We start from the raw sequence: 18,736 nt of genomic DNA on the forward strand, positions 1-18,736 counted from the left end.
CTACAAAGTGATATCAGCAAGTTTCATCCCACCATCAGACTTAGCATGGAATACTCTTTAGTATCTGTCTCAATGTTGGGGACACACATCTCCATCAAGGATGTGCACCGCAATACGTTACGCTATTGCAGATCCAAGGATAACCTCATGATGCTGCACTTATCTAGCTTCCACCCTCAACATATTAAAACTGCCAGCCCCTACAGACAAGCCCTATGCATACACAGGGTCTGTTCAGATGAGGGATGCGGCAGACACCTGAAGGTGCTGAAGGTCGCCCTGGTAAGAACAGTACACAATGTTCAACTCAGCGACTGCCAGTTCCCTCGTGCCACAGCAAGAAACTGTAAGAACCACCTCGGGGGACCGACACTGGATGCAACCGATAGGGTACCCTTCGTTATCCAAGTATTTCCTGGGAGCAGAGAAACTATGCCGTGTTTTTTGCAGCCTGCCACACATTATCAATGAGATTGAGCACCTTGTGCTCCACTTCTCACCTTTTAAACAACCGCCAAACCTTAAACAGACCTTTGTTCGCAGCAAATTGCCCAGCCTTCAGAACAACATTTGTTATGAAGATGTACCTTCAAGAGCGTTAAAAGTTGGCAGAGCTACCTGACAGCACCAAGTGTTCTTAGCAAGATAACAAGGTAACATGTCGTCGAAAGCTAAATTAGCTGGTTGACTGGAAGTGATGTAACAGTTTGGAATTAGGCCAATCAGTTTAAATTATACCTGAAAAATACCAAATTCCAATCAAGATTGAATTGAGTATATTGACAATCTTAAAAGCCAATGACACAATTTGATGCTTTGGGAGTATAAGACCAGGGAAAATGGAACAGTTGAGAGCAGAAGTGCCCAGCTACCAGCATGTAAAAAGACTGTTTGAAAAATAGCTCTCTGAAAAGTAGTGTTATCGATCAGTAACTCATGAAGCAGAATCCCTCAGAAGAAAAGACACAGGAAGATCCAAATAGAAGTACCGAAAGCTGCCTGGTTTTGAGATAAGAAGTGTTGTTTTGTAAATCATCATTGAGAGTTTTATTGGACTAGTTTTATAGAAGGGAAGGTAACCGGTAGGAATTGTAAATAGTTAGTTAATTGTTATCTGTTATACTTGAAGAAATAAAGTTGTTAATTTTTACTTTAACTAGTTCTCGGCCTATCGAATTTTCACAGATTACTGCACGGGATAAATCTTTTCTGTGTTGCTGGTTTTAAATTAAGCAGGAGAGTTTACCCTGTGTTGTAACATTAACTACAGCACCATACAGCCCTGTCATGGCAACCACTGCATGACGTATCAGAGTGTCGATATAGATACTTCCGTCTTATGCGGGGACACCAGCCACCATGTATGCGGCAGGTACTCATGTGACTCAGCCAATGCTGCAGACAAGGATACCTCGAGGAATTGCACATTTGCTAGACCAAGCAGACTCTGCGATAACAGACAAATGGACACTACAACAATTATTAGGTAGGGGTGTTTATTCCACACACCCCTCAGTTGGGGAACATTTCAGCAGCAAGCGGAATATGGCCTTGGATCTTCAGGTGACCATCCTCCAAAGTGGACTTTGGGATACGCAACAATGCAGCGTGGCTGAACAGAGGCTGATGGTCAAGTTCGATACCCATGAGGATGGCCTCAATTGGGAGCTTGGGTTCATGTCACACTTCAGGTGCCCCTATTACACTATATACTCTGTCACATACACACACATGCAGGCTCTCTCATACACATAAAAGCCCCCACACTCTCACCCAGGCGCACACCCCCTCACAGGTTTATACTCCATCACACTCGAGCACAACTTCCACGAAGCATGCACACATGCAAACACATACTCTCTCATGTGCACTCACACTCCCATAATCGCATGCACACACTCACTCTTATATAGGTCTATGGGGTGAATTTGCATTTGCAGAATTGTATTTGCAGACTTGTTGTATTTTGCTCAAAAAGCATGCAATGTGCAGGCAGTCAATCCGTGCAATATTTTGTAAGTTCCACTTTGGAAATAGAACCAGTCTGATTCAAGACTGGGATACAGACAAACTCTAACCTCCCACCTTTAATGTATTATTTGAGCAGAGATGTCACCTTTTTTTTCATAAAACCTTAAGTTATTTCGAGAGTGTGACTTGAAAGAGGTTCTGGGATTTACATATTAATGAATCAAAACCTGCAAAACATTCTAAAAGACGGAATGCTTAACAGCAATCTAGATTTGTTCAATATATCATTTCAGTTGCATGACACTAATTTTTTGCTATAAATTCTGTCTTATGATCCTGCTCCTCAGCTACTACTGAAGGAGTAGTGCTCCCAAAGCTAGTATTTTCAAATAAACTTGTTGGGTGATTTCAGTAAGGCGTTTGATGAGATTCCTCACGGTACTGCACAAAAGATGGAGGCATGGGATTGACTGTGATTTAGCGGTTTGGATCAGAAATTGGGATCAGATATTGGCTAGCTGAAAGAAGACGGAGGGTACTAGTTGATGAGAAATATTCATCCTGGAGTTCAGTTACTAGTGGTGTATCGCAAGGATCTATTTTGGGGCCACTGCTGTTTGTTATTTTTATGAACGATCTGGATTAGGGCATGGAAGGATGGGTTAGTAAATTTGCAGAGCTGGGCTGAGAGGTCACAAATGTAGTTTAATGCAGAAAAGTATGAGATGATTCACTTTGGAAGAAGCAACAGGAATAAAGAGTACTGGGCTAATGGTAAGATTCTTGATAGTTGAGCAGAGAGATCTGTGTCCATGTACATGGATCCCTGGAAGTTGCCACCCAGGTTGATAGGGTTGTTAAGAAAGTATATGGTATGTTAGCTTTCAGTGGTAGAGAGATTGAGTTTTGGAGCCATGAGGTCATGTTGCAGCTGTACAAAACTCTGGTGTGGCTGCACTTGGAGTTTTGCATACAGTTCTGGTCACCCCATTAGAGGAAAGATGTGAAAGCTTTGGATAGGGTTCAGAGGACATTTACTAAAATGTTGCCTGGTATAGATGCTGTTGTACGAAAAAATAAAAATGAGCCAACATTTTCTTGGTTTGAAGAATATGAGGTGATCTTATTGGAACATATGAACATAAATACTGAGAGGATTTGAGGCACTGAAATGCTGAGGCACTGTTTCTCCTGGTTTTCAGAGTCAGGAAACCAGGTGCATAGTCTCAGAGTAGAACTTGAATGAAGTGAAATGTTTTTAACTTGGAAGATTGTGGGTGTTTACAGCAATTCTCTACCCCAGAGAATTGTATGTGCTTCGGAGAAAGTGAGGAATACCGATGCTGGAGATCAGAGTTGAAAAATGGCACTTGAAAAGCACAGCAGGTCAGACAACATCTGAAGAGCAGGAGAATGTTTCGAGCATAAGGCCTTCATCAGGAATTGTATGTGCTTAAACACTGAGTATATTCAAGACTGAGATCAATAGATGATTGGGTTTTTTGACAATCCAGAAATGGGAGGTGCTAATGGGAAGTTGAAGCTTGCTTTTAAAATTCAACCGTGGAATCAATGTTGGAAAGAAGGCACACTAGGCTACAGGGAATAGACCGTTTGTTTAATTGTACATGTTGAGTTATTACTTAATTGCTGTGAGTGTAAAATTTATTCCATAATGCAAAGTTAGTAGGTTTGATTGCAGCAAAATCTGCTTATCTTTTTTGAGAAACACAAAATAGTATTATTATGATCTTTAATTTCTGATGCTTCTCAGACCTGCACAGAGGTTTTACATGTAAAACAAAGTGAGTAGCTCATTTTTCATGTATAATGGACATACTAGATAAATATGATTATCATTATTTGGCTGCAAAAACATGCATTGCTAACCGGAGTGTTTTTAAACCTCGCTTTTAAAATTGGAATGTTTACTGTAATGGTTCATGATTTCTCAGGTGGCTCAGTTTAAATTTGTGAAAATTCTGGAAGCGGTATAGAAACCTGTTGAATGTGGGATAAGGATGGAGTTTTTTTTAATGCTGTTATAAATGTTAAGAATTACCTGTGGTGAAAAATGAATTTTTCATGAAGTTCAAATCCTGATTTGATGCAACAGGCATTGACCAAATAACATATATAAATACTGTACTTTTTGACTAAAATATAACATAAACTTAGTCATGTAATCATTTCTGCAGCTCCCAGCTGTGGCGGAGTTCTCCACAAGTGAAACGATGGGCCACTCTGCAGACAGACTTGCAGCAGCATTTGGTATATCACGTGCAGAACAAGATGAATTTGCTTTGCGTTCCCATACTTTGGCCAAGAAAGCAGAAAATGAGAGGTTACTGAAGGATGTCATCCCATTCAAAGTGCCAGGTAATTATCTTTGCATATGCTTGCATTTAACTGAAAAGTATGCTCTGGTTAAATATTATTAGTTGGAAGCACATGCCTTTAGTTGTCTTCTGTGTCTGTGATTTTAAAGAGTATTGGTTATTTTGGGAACAATATCTTCACAACAGTTGCAAGACCCATCACTGATGCTTTGGACATCTAGGACTGGGCAATGTACAGCCATGCATTTTTAAAAATCTCATTTTTAACATGATCTTGTCTCATTTATAGATTAGAACCAAGGGAGAATCTTAATAAAATCAGTTTCGTGAGAAGGTAAATCTTTAGTTAAAAAGACACACCAGTAGGGCAACACACCAGAATAAAAGACTAATTAAATGATATGGAACACAATTTCCAAGAGTCCCAAAGAACTTTAAAATCAGTGCAGCAATTATTAAGTGAAATCATTGTACAGTTGAAAATTGTAGACACCAGCTACAAACAACAGAGCAATGAAATGATGAACAGATAGTATACACTTTTTTTGGTGTTTCATTGTAGAATTAATGTTGACTTTTATTTTATTATTCATTCATGGGATGTGGGTGTTGCTGACCAAGCCAGAGTTCATTTCTGTAGATTGTCCAGATGGAAAATAAGAGTAAACCATATTTGTATGTGTCTGAAATAATGTCAGCCAGACCAGTTAAGTTTAGCAGATTTTCTTTACTAAAGCACCGTGATGAACCATGTACATTTTTAACAATTGATAATGGTCACATGATGAGTAGTAAGTTAGGTTTTCATACCACATTATTATTGAATTCAAATTTCATCATCTGCAGTGGTGGAATTTGAACCTTTGTCCCCTGAGCATTACTTTTAATCTTGAATACGAGTCCAGTGAGCCATAAAACATTTGCTCCATAAATGCTTTCAGATCTGTTGAGTTTCTCTCGCACTTTCTGTTATTGTTTTAGGTACAGAAATGTACAGAAACATTCCTGAAGACGGGCTTATGCCCGAAACATCGATTCTCCTGTTCCTTTGATGCTGCCTGACCTGCTGCGCTTTTCCAGCAAAACATTTTTAAGCACAGGAATGTACTTTGTAAAACTTGGTTTAAAAAAAAATAAAATTTGACCTATGGCATCTATTTTTTCCAAGCTGACATTTCACACACACCATCTATCATTTATTCCCCACTATAAAATTAATTTACACAGAGCAGAGAATGAAGCCCTGTCCAATAAATTATTACACTTTTCCTATTGTATTACAAGCTTGTTTATGCGTGATCTATTACAGGTTGAAACAGCTTATTCAAAACTGTTATCAAATGCAAAGTCATGCCATCCTTATACTTAATTCATTTTATCGGTGAGAGTTTCAGTTTAACCATAAGTAAAAGTCGGTGATGTTTATACCATTTCACTTTTTCTGATTGATGAGCTTCAGAATAGCAACCTTTCATCTTTCCCCCTTTTAAGGAAGGTATTTTGCTTTGTCTGTTCCAAACAAATTCATCAGCCTACTTAAACATTTGGTTTTATTATTTTTCTGTTAAACCCATTCTGCATCAATGGGTTAACTCAGTTAACTTTCCCACTTATCAGGCCTTTTCATTTTTTTTAAAACTTTGCATAACTGATCCCCAGTTGAAATGGTTTTGAGCTAATTAAAATGATTGGTCACTGCATTATAGGAAGCATGTGGAAGCTTTGGAAAGGGTTCAGAGGAGATTTACTAGGATGTTGCTTCATATGGAGGGAAAGTCTTATGAGCAAAGGGTGAGGGACTTGAGGCTGTTTTCATTAGGAGAAGGTTGAGAGGTGACTTAATTGAGACATACAAGATAATCAGAGGGTTCGATCAGAGAGACCCTTTTTCCTAGGGTGTTGATGGATAGCACGAGGGAGCATAGTTTCAAATGGAGGGGTGATAGATATAGGAGAGACATCAGAGGTAGTTCCTTTACTCCGAGTAGTAGGGGCATGGAACACATTGCCTGCAACAGTTGTAGACTCGCCAACTTTACAAGCATTTCAACGGTCATTGGATAGACATATGGACGAGAATGGATTAGTTTCACAGGGCAGTGTAACATGGCGGGCCGAAAGGCCTGTACTGTACTGTAATGTTCAAAGTTCTGTACTTCCAGGTAAGTTTCTGGAATCTATTCACCTTGGATGCTTTTTCGTACTTATCGAAAGTTTCAGTAGTTAATAGGGAATGATGAGGCCAGTGCTAAAGTTAGTTTGCATGTTGGTTTTTTAGAGTAGCAATAGAGTAGTTTTGAGTTTTAAATGTTGCATTCAGACTTTGGGTCAATACTGTTTGCACCATCTGAAGCTAGGACATCTGCTACTAGATGCTGTGTTGTAGTTGGAACCTGAGGTGTGTTGCTAGCCATACATTTTATTATTAGAAGTGTCCTGACAAAGTTGGTGCAAGGAGCTCCTTCATATTAAATGCAGACTTTTTTTAGTAGACTTCCCGAGCACCAAATATCTGATTATATAATTAGCCGCATTCTATAGTCCTGGTCCATTTAAGTGCTTATTTGTCTTAACTGAAGTGAATCAAGTCCGGTCCCTCAATTTTAGCATATTGACGCTTGTACAATGCTCTTATTTTTTCTCAAGTCATCAGACCTCCTGAAGATCGATGAATGGTGTCTTGCCACGTGCACAGCCCACCTCCCTGCTGTTCTGTTCAAACCCACTTCAGGCAGGATTCCTGCAACCATTATTTGCTTATTTTTAAGTTAATTGTTCTTACGTAAGCTTCATCTGTTTTCTGTCATCCACTGTTCATTTTGGAGATGGGCCCATAAGATCTGACTTATTTTACAGCAGTAATTCGAGCAATTAAAGGCTTGATGACAGTTTGACCTGCATATAGCATTTTTAGTTGGTCTTTCTACACCCAGTGATCTGACTCGGCTAGTGCAAACAAAAATGGGGAAATATTTAACCAAAGTTTCTAGGCCTAATGTTCAAGGATTATCTGCATGTAGGCTTTTGTTCAAAAACAATAGCATCTGTTACAAATGCCTCCTTGTGTTAAGGTTGTATCTCAAAGCAAATAAAAGTAATTGTAATTTTCGCTGAAGAAATGTTTGCTTTCTGGAGGAAAAGATGTATTTATGTGGCTAAGAAGCTGAATTGGATTTGTATGACATTATTATATATGTTGTTTTATATCAGGTCGTCACACAGTCACTAAAGACAATGGAATTAGACCATCGTCAATTGAAGAGATGGCTCGATTGAAGCCAGCATTTATCAAACCACATGGAACAATTACTGCTGCCAATGCATCATTTCTGGTAAAAGCAAATTGTGAATTACTGATGGAATATTATGACAATGATTTAAGAGAATAAATTGATTTTGAAACAGCCTGTTGCACTAGTCCGTGCTCCTTATCAGGGGCACATATTTGTGTTGGTTATTACAATTGATTTTGAGAACTACCTGAATATTTTCTGATGAAAATTCAAGATTATATTGTTTATTTGAAATCTTGGGTTCTAAAAGGGATAGAGCCACGTACAACTTAAGTTGTTTTATATTTCAAAGCATTGCGTATGTTAAGAAGGATATAGTTTTAGTTTCACTTTGACTCCTGAGAGTATTTGGAAATGTATTTGTATCCAATTAAATAAGGCATTTTTAAAAAAAAACCTGTATGATAAATAGTTTAATACAGGAAAAGTGGAAGAGAGGGGATAAATGTGCTGTTGCCTTACAAAAAGTTGTCTTACAATACACAGAAGACTGACACAACCAAAAGGTTCTTTTAGAATTTGAGAGCGAGACCTCCCTAAGCAGAAGGCTGTGGAAATAGAGTTTTAGAAATCCATATAAAGAAATAAGTGAGCTGTAATGTTTGAAGAGCTCATGAAGAGACATTAACTAATGAAGATAGCATTGACTGAATGCAGAAGTTTGCTGGGGAAAAGCAAGTACTGCCAGGTCAATGTGACCCTTCACTGAGGCTTGTGTTCCTGTAAGGTTATTGAGTGTAAAAGGGTTGAATCTTTATTTATTGATCTCTGAGGTAAAGCTATTTCAAATATTATATTTTATTTTATTGTGTAGAACAGTTTATTTCTTTTTGTGTGTAATAAATTTTGATGCCCTTTTGTGAAAAATATATTTGAGTAAAAAGTGAGGTCTGCAGATGCTGGAGATCACAGCTGAAAATGTATTGCTGGTTAAAGCACAGCAGGTTAGGCAGCATCCAAGGAACAGGAAATTCGACGTTTCGGGCCAGAGCCCTTCATCAGGAATGAGGAGAGTGTGCCAGGCAGGCCTTGTAGAGGGAGGAAGAGAGCTTCTTCAAGGAAGGCATCCTTGCAAGAGGATTCGCAGTAGGTTAAAATCTTCGAGTAAAAATTTTGTGTTCCTTGGATGCCTGGCACACTCTCCTCATTCCTGATGGAGGGCTCTGGCCTGAAACGTCGAATTTCCTGTTCCTTGGATGCCTGGCACACTCTCCTCATTCCTGATGAAGGGCTCTGGCCTGAAACGTTGAATTTCCTGTTCCTTGGATGTTTTACTCGAAGATTTTAACCTACTGCGAATCCTCTTGCAAGGATGCCTTCCTTGAAGAAGCTCTCTTCCTCCCTCTACAAGACCTGTCTGGCACACTCTCCTCATTCCTGATGAAGGGCTCTGGCCCGAAACATCGAATTTCCTGTTCCTTGGATGCTGCCTAACCTGCTGTGCTTTAACCAGCAACACATTTTCAGCTGTGAAAAATATATTGGCAGCCTCTTTTGACTATTTCCATGACTGACCACCATAGTGACGAAAGTTTTGATCTATCAAGCCAGGATTCATTCTGGAATCTGGCTTGTCCGGTTTTACCACCGGTTGGGTTCATTATATTATGTGAGGTGGTGTACAATTGTCACTACAAGTCCATCATTACTGTAGATAAACACCATAAAGTTTTCAATATATGATTTATTGAACCTTGAACTTAAAGTCATGACTCTGGGTTGAGATGGAGAGTCTAAATGATACTTTTGTGGGGAAGCATTCTAAGCGTTGACTCCTGTGAATAACTGAGCAGTTCTGAAGATGTGTCACTGGACCCAAAACATTAACTCTGCTTTGTCTCCATAGATGATGCCAGACCTGCTGAGATTTTGCAGCATTTTCTGATTTTGTTTCTCAATAATGCCAAGCTTCCCTATAATGAGTTGTGCTCAATTCACAATTGTAGTTTGAAACCAAATTTGTTGCTTTTACCAAATTACTGAGAAGCTAGAAATACAGATGAGTTGTTAGGGATTTTAGATACAGATTACAAATACGGCTGCTGAGATTGAACCCCAGGGCAATTCCAAGCAGGGGAAAAAAAACAATTGTGACCATATTCCCACTTCACAAAATATAGCTTTTGCTTATTTTTGGAAATGTATATATTCCCAAGATTCAGGTATGTCCTTGAGCATAACCTTTCCATTGTCTGAATTTCAGACAGATGGTGCATCAGCAGTGTTGATGATGTCTGAAGAAAAAGCACTAGCTATGGGCTACAAACCACTTGCATACCTGAGGTAAGGAAGCTACTTGTTTCTCGTTGGTCTAAAGGGGGCAAGTATAAATGTGCTGTATTGTGGTCTATATATTTTAAATAATATTTGGTTATTTTCAGGGATTTTGTATATGTTTCCCAGGATCCTAAAGACCAGTTACTCCTCGGGTAAGTTTTTAAATCAATACTTGCCACCTATTAAGCTTGTGTGTCATTTTCCAGATGTTTTCTTTCTGTAACTAACAATTATTTTAATCCTAGGCCAACATATGCCACTCCTAAAGTTTTGGAAAAAGCTGGATTAACTCTTGAGGATATTGATGTCTTTGAGTTCCATGAAGCTTTCGCAGTGAGTTTACATGTTAAGATCAAAAGAAACAGGAAGTCCATGTGAGGAGATGCCTTCTAGATAAAGTTATCCAGAATTAAAAGATTGTAATCAAATCTATTTTGCTTTCTGGTGGATCCACAATGTGTTTTATTCATTGTTTTTTGAAACGTCCACAATCAAAAGGATTGTGTGAATATGGTGTGATGAATTGGTAAATATATCTGTTCTGTAACTCAAAAAGGCTAATATCATCACTATCTATGTGTATTCAGAGTAACATTTTTTAAAAAATAGATTATCCATAAATGAAACTGAATTTTGTTTCACTACTATCTAAATCTGTGATAACATTTCAACTGGTATCACTTGCAAGGCCTAGTTATGACATCTATCCCCATTTCCCTGGAGGTGTTGGTAATCTGGCTTCCTGAACCATTGCAATCTGAGATTCAGGCTCTCTCTCGGCATTGTGAGGCAGAAAAGTCCACAATTTTGATTAAGCAATGATGAAGGAACAACAATATATTTCCAAACCAGAATGTAATGTGACTTGGAGAGAAGCTTGCAGATGGTAATGCTCTATGTATCTGCAACCCTTGTCCTGCTGAACATTTATGGTTTTAGATTGGGGATTTGCTGTTAAAGAAGCTTTGGCAAGTTGCTGCAATGCATTTTATAAGTAGCACTGCTGTTGTGATGTGTGAAAATGGTGGAAGGGGTGTCAGTCAGTTTTATCTGAATGGTGCCAAGACTCTGAAGTAGTGTTGGTACTGCATTCATGCCAGTAAGTGGGGATTGTTTGAACATATCCATGACTTGGTCCTTGTAGATGTCAGGCTTTGTGAAATCAATACTTGACCTTTGATCTGCTCATATAGCCACAGTCAGAAGTCACACGATGCCAGATTATAGTCCAGCTGGTTTATTTGAAATTACAAGCTTTCGGAGTGCTGTTCCTTCATCAAGTGAATTCAGCTTTGAATTTCAAATAAAGTGGCTGGACTTAACCTGGTGACTTATAACTTTGTCCACCCCAATCCAACAACAGCACTTCCACATCATGCTAAAGCAACTATTTATGTTTCTTCCAAGGTGTTGGTGGGGATTCAATAATGTTAAATATGAAGAAGAGATCATTAGGCTTTCTCTTCTTGCTGATGGATGTTCTGTAGCACTAATTTTGCTTGCTGGTTATCAGTCTAAATCTAGAAGCTATGCATTTCAACTGCATGCAAATAAGGACTGCTTCATTACCTCCGAGATTGTTCAGTTCCATTTACAATGTAAACATGTACCTAGTTCTGATCTTGTCATGGAGGTAGAGTCATTGATAAAGCAGCCTTCATAGTAGGTGCAGTCACCCTCTTGCCTCCTGAATGCAGCTCTTTTTAAAGAAACATGTTTGCTCTAAGGTTGAATGTGGTCTGGTGTCACTTTGTCCTCATGGAACCTGAGGTCAACATTGGATTGGCTTACATTTTATCCGAAAATACTAAGGATCTCTATCAAACTATTGCATTATTACTCTGAGTCTTAGTGTTGCACCAGAAGTGGTGTCCATACCGATGACTCTTTAATACAATTCTAAGCTAAAGAATATAACTTAAATGTATTTATTTTTGAACAGGCACAGATCCTCTCTAATATGAAAGCGATGGATTCTGACTGGTTCGCAAAGACCTACATGGGTAGAAAATCAAGGGTATGTTTCAATTGAACTTGCCGTTTGAGAGTCACACAGCTTAGAAACAGGCCCCTCGCTTCATTATGTCCAAGCCAACCAACTATATTAATACCATTTATCTACACTTGGTCGATAGCCCACCATGGCGTTTTAAGTGCTCATCCAGATGCTTCTTAAATGTTGCAAGAGTACCTGCTTCCACCATCATCTAGAACATAGAACAATACAGCACAGAACAGGCCCTTCGGCCCACGATGTTGTGCCGAACATCTATCCTAGATTAAGCACCCATCCATGTACCTATCCAATTGCCGCTTAAAGGTCGTCAATGATTCTGACTCTACCACTGCCACGGGCAGCGCATTCCATGCCCCAACCACTCTCTGGGTAAAGAACCCACCCCTGACATCTCCCCTATACCTTCCACCCTTCACCTTAAATTTATGTCCCCTTGTAATACTCTGTTGTACCCAGGGAAAAAGTTTCTGACTGTCTACTCTATCTATTCCTCTGATCATCTTATAAACCTCTATCAAGTCACCCCTCATCCTTCGTCGTTCCAACGAGAAAAGGCCGAGAACTCTCAACCTGTCCTCGTACGACCTATTCTCCATTCCAGGCAACATCCTGGTAAATCTTCGCTGCACTCTCTCCAAAGCTTCCACATCTTTCCTAAAGTGAGGCGACCAGAACTGCACACACTACTCCAAATGTGGCCTAACCAGAGTCCTGTACAGCTGCAACATCACCTCACGACTCTTGAATTCAATCCCTCTGCTAATGAACACTAATACACCATAGGCCTTCTTACAAGCTCTATCCACCTGAGTGGCAACTTTCAAAGATCTATGTACATAGACCCCAAGATCCCTTTGTTCCTCCATCTGACTAAGAACCCTACCGTTAACCCTGTATTCCGCATTCTTATTTGTTCTTCCAAAATGGACAACCTCACCCTTGGCAGGGTTGAACTCCATCTGCCACTCCTCAGCCCAGCTCTGCATCTAAGTCCCTTTGCAGCCGACAACAGCCCTCCTCACTGTCCACAACTCCACCAATCTTCGTATCATCTGCAAATTTACTGACCCACCCTTCGACTCCCTCATCCAAGTCATTAATAAAAATTACAAACAGCAGAGGACCCAGTACTGATCCCTGCGGAACTCCACTTGTAACTGGGCTCCAGGCTGAATATTTACCATCTACCACCACTCTCTGACTTCGACCGGTTAGCCAGTTTTCAATCCAATTGGCCAAGTTTCCCTCTATCCCATGCCTCCTGACTTTCCGCATAAGCCTACCATGGGGAACCTTATCAAATGCCTTACTAAAATCCATGTACACTACATCCACTGCTCTACCCTCATCCACATGCTTGGTCACCTCCTCAAAGAATTCAATAAGACTTGTAAGGCAAGACCTACCCTTCACAAATCCGTGCTGGCTGTCCCTAATCAAGCAGTGTCTTTCCAGATACTCATAAATCCTATCCCTCAGTACCCTTTCCATTACTTTGCCTACCACAGAAGTAAGACTAACTGGCCTGTAATTCCTGGGGTTATCCCTATTCCCTTTTTTGAACAGGGGCACAACATTCGCTACTCTCCAGTCCCCTGGTACCACCCCCGTTGACAGTGAAGATGAAAAGATCATTGCCAACGGTACTGCAATTTCCTCTCTTGCTTCCCACATAATCCTAGGATATATCCCGTCAGGCCCGGGGAACTTGTCTATCCTCAAGTTGTTCAAAATGTCCAACACATCTTCCTTCCTAACAAGTATCTCTTCTAGCTAACCAGTCCGTTACACACTCTCCTCTTCAACAATACGGTCCCTCTCGTTCGTAAATACTGAAGAAAAGTACTTGTTCAAGACCTCTCCTATCTCTTCCGACTCAATACACAATCTCCCACCACTGTCCTTGATCGGACCTACCCTCGTTCTCGTCATTCTCATGTTTCTCTCATACGCATAAAATGCCTTGGGGTTATCCTTGATCCTATCCGCCAAGGATTTTTCATGCCCTCTCTTAGCTCGCCTAATCCCTTTCTTCAGGTCCCTTCTGGCTATCCTGTATCCCTCCACTGCTCTGTCTGAACCCTGTTTCCTCAACCTTATGTAAGCCGCCTTCTTCCTCTTTACTAGACATTCAACGTCCCTCGTCAACCAAGGCTCCTTCACACGACCATTTCTTTCCTGCCTGATAGGTACATACATATCAAGGACGCGTCGTATCTGCTTCTTGAAAAAGTTCCACATTTCCACCACATCCTTCCCTGACAGCCTATGCTTCCAACTTATGCTCCTCAAATCCTGTCTTACAGCATCGTAATTTCCCTTCCCCCAATTGTAAAATCTACCCTGTTGTGCGCACCTATCTCTCTCCATGACCAAGGTGAAAGTCACAGAATTGTGGTCACCATCACCAAAATGTTCACCCACTAACAAGCCCATCACTTGTCCTGGCTCATTACCGAGTACCAAATCCAATATGGCCTCCCCTCTGGTTGGACAATCTACATACTGAATTAGAAAAGCTTCCTGGACACACTGCACAAACACCGCCCCATCCAATCTACTTGATCTAAAGAGCTTCCAATCAATATTTGGGAAGTTGAAGTCGCCCATGACTACGACCCTGTGGCTTCTGCACCTTTCCAAAATCTGTTTCCCAATCTGTTCCTCCACATCTCTGCTGCTACTGGGGGCCTATAGTAAACACCCAACAAGGTGACTGCACCTTTCCTATTTCTGACTTCAGCCCATACTACCTCCAAAGGCAGATCCCCCTCAAACTTCCTTTCTGCAGCCGTTATACCATTTCTAATTAGCAATGCCACCCCCCCCTCCTTTTTTACCACCCTCCCTAATCTTACTGAAACATCTGTAACCAGGAACCTCCAACAACCATTCCTGTCCCTCATCTATCCACGTTTCCGTGATGGCCACAGCATCATAGTCCCAGGTACCGATCCATGCCTTAAGTTCACCCACCTTATTTCTGATACTTCTTGCGTTGAAGTATACGCACTTGAGCCCATCTCTGTGTCTGCAAGTATTCCCTGTCAGTGCTAACTTCTCCACAGCCTCCCTACATTCTTGGACATCCTGAAGCTTACTTGCTGGACTACAAGTCCGGATCCCATCCCCCTGCCAAATTAGTTTAAACCCCCCTGAAGAGTGCTAGCAAACCTACCCCCAGGATATTGGTGCCCTTCTGGTTCAGGTGCAACCCGTCCTGTTTGTACAGGTCCCACCTTCCCCAGAATGCAGTCCAATTGTCCAAATACCTGAAGCCCTCCCTCCTACACCATCCTTGCAGCCACGTGTTCAACTACACTCTCTCCCTATTCCTTGCCTCACTGTCACGTGGCACCGGCAACAACCCAGAGATGACGACTCTGTCTGTCCTAGCTTTTAGCTTCCAGCCTAACTCCCTGAGTTCTTGAATGACCTCCCCACCCCTCTTCCTACCTATGTCGTTGGTGCCAATGTGTACCACGACTTCTGGCTGCACACCCTCCCTCTTAAGGATTCTGAAGACACGGTCTGAGACGTCTCGGACCCTGGCACCCGGGAGGCGGCAAACCATTCGAGAGTCTCGCCCATGTCCACAGAACCGCCTGTCCGTCCCTCTAACTAGAGAGTCTCCTATAACTAGCGCTCTCCTGCTCTCCCCCCTTTCCCTTCTTAGTCTCAGAACCAGACCTCACGCCACTGACCCCTTCACTGCAGCTTACACCTGCAAGGCTGTCCCCTCCAACAGTTTCCAAAGCTGTATACCTATTTTTTAGGGGAATGACCACAGTGGAACCCTGCACTGCCTGCTTCTTCCCCTTCCCACCTCTGTTACCCAGCTACCTCTGTTCTCTGGCGTAACTATGTCCCTGTAGCTTCTATCAATCACCCTCTCAGCCTCTCGAATAATCCTCAGTTCATCCAACTCCAGTTCCAGTTCCCTAACTCGTTCGGTGAGGAGCAGGATCTCCCTGCATTTCCTGCAGACGAAGTCGGCAGGAGTATCGGTGGTCACCCCTACCTCAAACATCCTGCATGAAGAACATTCCACTGCCTGCGCTGCCATGACTGTACACTTTGTCTCCAAAACAAGAACACTGAGTCAATAACACAGTCGCTTACCTGTGGACTTTAAAGTTAGGTTAGAGGAGGAGGGTGGGAGGGAGGCCCTAGAACACACCCACTCAAATACTACTCACTCACCTTCCCGACTAGCTCTGCGCTCCGACCTCACTTCCGCCCGGCTCGCGCCGCTCTCCGCGGTGAAAAAAAGAAGAAAAAAAAACAGGCAACATGTTTCCTATTTCTACCATCCCCCTAATGAAAAAACATTTCCCCAGATCCACTCTAAACCACTCAGTTCTCAGTTTAAACTTATGTCCTCTGCTCTTAGACAGACCTGCTTACAGAAAAGATTCTCATAATTTATTCTATGCCTTTTGTTATCTTGTATATCTCAATTCAATTCCCTCCTGGCCCCCCACCCCACCCCCCCCCCCCCCCCAGCTGTTAGCCTCCTCTGCTCCAGGGAAAACAAACCTAACCTATCTTTTCTCATAACTGACACTTTCCAGCCCCAGCAACATCCTATTGTCTTTCCTCTGCAACCTCTCCAGTGTGGTCACGTCCATCTGATGGCGTAGTGACCAGAACTGCACACGGTATTTCATCTGAAGCCAAACCAATGTTTTATGGAGTTGTAATAGTCTTCCTTGCTCATATATTTGATGCCCTGGCTAATGAAGGCAATCATTATGTATGCTGCTTTCACCACCATGTCTACCTACGCTGACATTGTTGGGGAATTTATTGACTTGTACACCAAGAACCCTTTGTTCCTCATTACTCCCCAAGTACCTACTTATTCATTTTATAGATCTTTCCCGTAGTAGACCTCCCATACTTCACCTCTCATTTCAGAATTAAATTCCCTCTGCCATTGCTGTGCCCTCTTTAATAGCTAATCAGTATCAGACTGTAGCAGGAGACCATCGTCCTCAGTAGCAATGACACCAATTTTTGTGTCATCGTGCACTACATGCCCATGCCTAGTTTTCCTGGTGGTCACCCAACACTTTCCTGCTTGTGCAGCTATTGCTTCTGTTGTGACCAGCTCCTGAAATATACTGTCCATAACATCCTGAGGATCACAGATGCTCCATCATGAGCCAGTCCACAGCTCCAATGGACCAAAAAAAATAAGACCAGGAGAAGGCCATTTCGCCCCTTGAGCTTGCTGTGTCATTCAGTAGGATCATGACTGATCCAAAATGTGTCTCATCCACTTCCTTGCCCTTTTCCCCTGTAACCCTTGATTCCCTGACTGAGCAAGAATCTATCTATTGCAGTCTTAAAAATGCACAAGGATTTACCCCACAGCTCTTTGTGGCAACGAGTTCTAGAGACACTCAACCTGCTAAGGGAAGAAATTCCTCCTCATGTTAGTCTCAAATTGGCACCCCTTTTTCCTGACACAGTACCCTCTCATTCGACTGTCCCCTGAGGGGAAGCATCCTCTCAGCATTTACCCTGTCAAGCCCCTTAAGAATTGGCACGGTGGTTCAGTGGTTAGCATTGCTGCCTCACAGATCCATGGACCCGGGTTCAATTACACTCTCAGGCCACATGGCGCTTGCACATTCTCCTCAATGTGCGTGGGTTTTCTCCCAGGTGCTCCGGTTTCCTCCAACAGTCTGAAGATGTGCAAGTTAGGTGGATTGACCATGTGAAATGCAGGTTACAGGGATAGGGTAGGAGGGTGGGTCTGGGTGGGATGCTCTTCACAGGGTCACTGTAAACTTGATGGGCCAAATGGCCTGCTTCCCCACTGTAGAGATTCAATGATTCTGTGAATCCTACAGGTTTCTGTCCCAACTCTATTCCTTGATCTTTAGTCCTGTACTTTTTTCGGTTGTAGATCTCCATTCCTGCCCCACTCCGGCTCTGTCCCGAGATCTCCAGTTTCACACCCACACATGTACAGCCCAGCAGCACTAGTCCTGGTATTCCCTTTGGCCCAGGTGCACCGTTGTGGTGGGATTCAGTGAGAGGCTGCACCCATCACTGAGGGCAGTAAATCAAGCCTGTTGCCAAAACATACTTCACTAGTCTGATTTTGAAAAAAATGGTTGAGTAAACTCCTGAGCAGGAGCGGAGTAAATCTTCCACTCTCTGCATCCCTTTGCCAGTCAAGCCAAGTTCTAGATGCTGAGAAGGAGCCAAGCCCAAGGAGAGTCTCCAGCTCGGGAAAGTTCACAACTTGGTTGGTGGTGGGGGGGGGGGGGGTGCAGAGGAGTGCCCCCTGCCCCTCTTCCCTGCAGTCTGTTTTGCTTCCCAACTGCTGCTCTACATTTCACCCAGTCAGCCAAGCCACGGCACATAGCCTTCAGTCAGTTCCCTGGTTGGCTGTAAGGCATTTGGTGTTGGCAGGCTTCCAAATGGAGAGTGGTGCTGACTCTGAAGCAGAAGCAAAGATGCCAGGCAGTGTTCAAACTTGCCCCCTCCTCTGGGCACCTACTCCACCTGAACACAAAGTGAACACAAGCTGAAAGTGTCCCTAATCTACCACATATTGCAAGGGCCCAAGTTCTCCTTCTATTGTGATCCTTACCAACTATTTAACTCAGAACAAATTACACACCCTTTTCAGCAAATCTGATCTCTTCCTCTGACCAGCAAACCACAAAAATAACACCTTTGCTCTCTCGCTCCCGCTCTCTCTGGCGCTCCCCCCGCTCTCTCGTGCGCCCTCTCTGTCCCGCTCTCTCTCGCCCGCTCTCCAGCTCCCGTGCTCCCTCCCGCTCTATCCCTCTCTCTCCCCCGCTCGCGCTCTCTCTCTC

At 42.4% G+C, this 18,736-nt stretch overlaps 1 protein-coding gene across 5 annotated transcripts in view; it reads left to right on the forward strand.

The window, feature by feature from the left end:
• hadhb (hydroxyacyl-CoA dehydrogenase trifunctional multienzyme complex subunit beta) overlaps positions 1-18,736 on the forward strand; it is a 61,067-nt gene that overhangs the window by 32,632 nt on the left and 9,699 nt on the right. For all 5 annotated transcript variants that reach the window (XM_060854318.1, XM_060854344.1, XM_060854311.1 and 2 more), the window contains 6 exons: positions 4,170-4,350; positions 7,521-7,642; positions 9,807-9,886; positions 9,985-10,032; positions 10,126-10,213; positions 11,823-11,897. In XM_060854318.1, coding sequence (XP_060710301.1) covers positions 4,170-4,350; positions 7,521-7,642; positions 9,807-9,886; positions 9,985-10,032; positions 10,126-10,213; positions 11,823-11,897 — 594 coding nt within the window. The remainder of the gene's footprint in view (positions 1-4,169; positions 4,351-7,520; positions 7,643-9,806; positions 9,887-9,984; positions 10,033-10,125; positions 10,214-11,822; positions 11,898-18,736) is intronic.

The sequence above is a fragment of the Hemiscyllium ocellatum genome, chromosome 3 (genome assembly GCF_020745735.1).
Source record: "Hemiscyllium ocellatum isolate sHemOce1 chromosome 3, sHemOce1.pat.X.cur, whole genome shotgun sequence".
In the NCBI taxonomy this organism is placed as follows: domain Eukaryota; kingdom Metazoa; phylum Chordata; class Chondrichthyes; order Orectolobiformes; family Hemiscylliidae; genus Hemiscyllium; species Hemiscyllium ocellatum.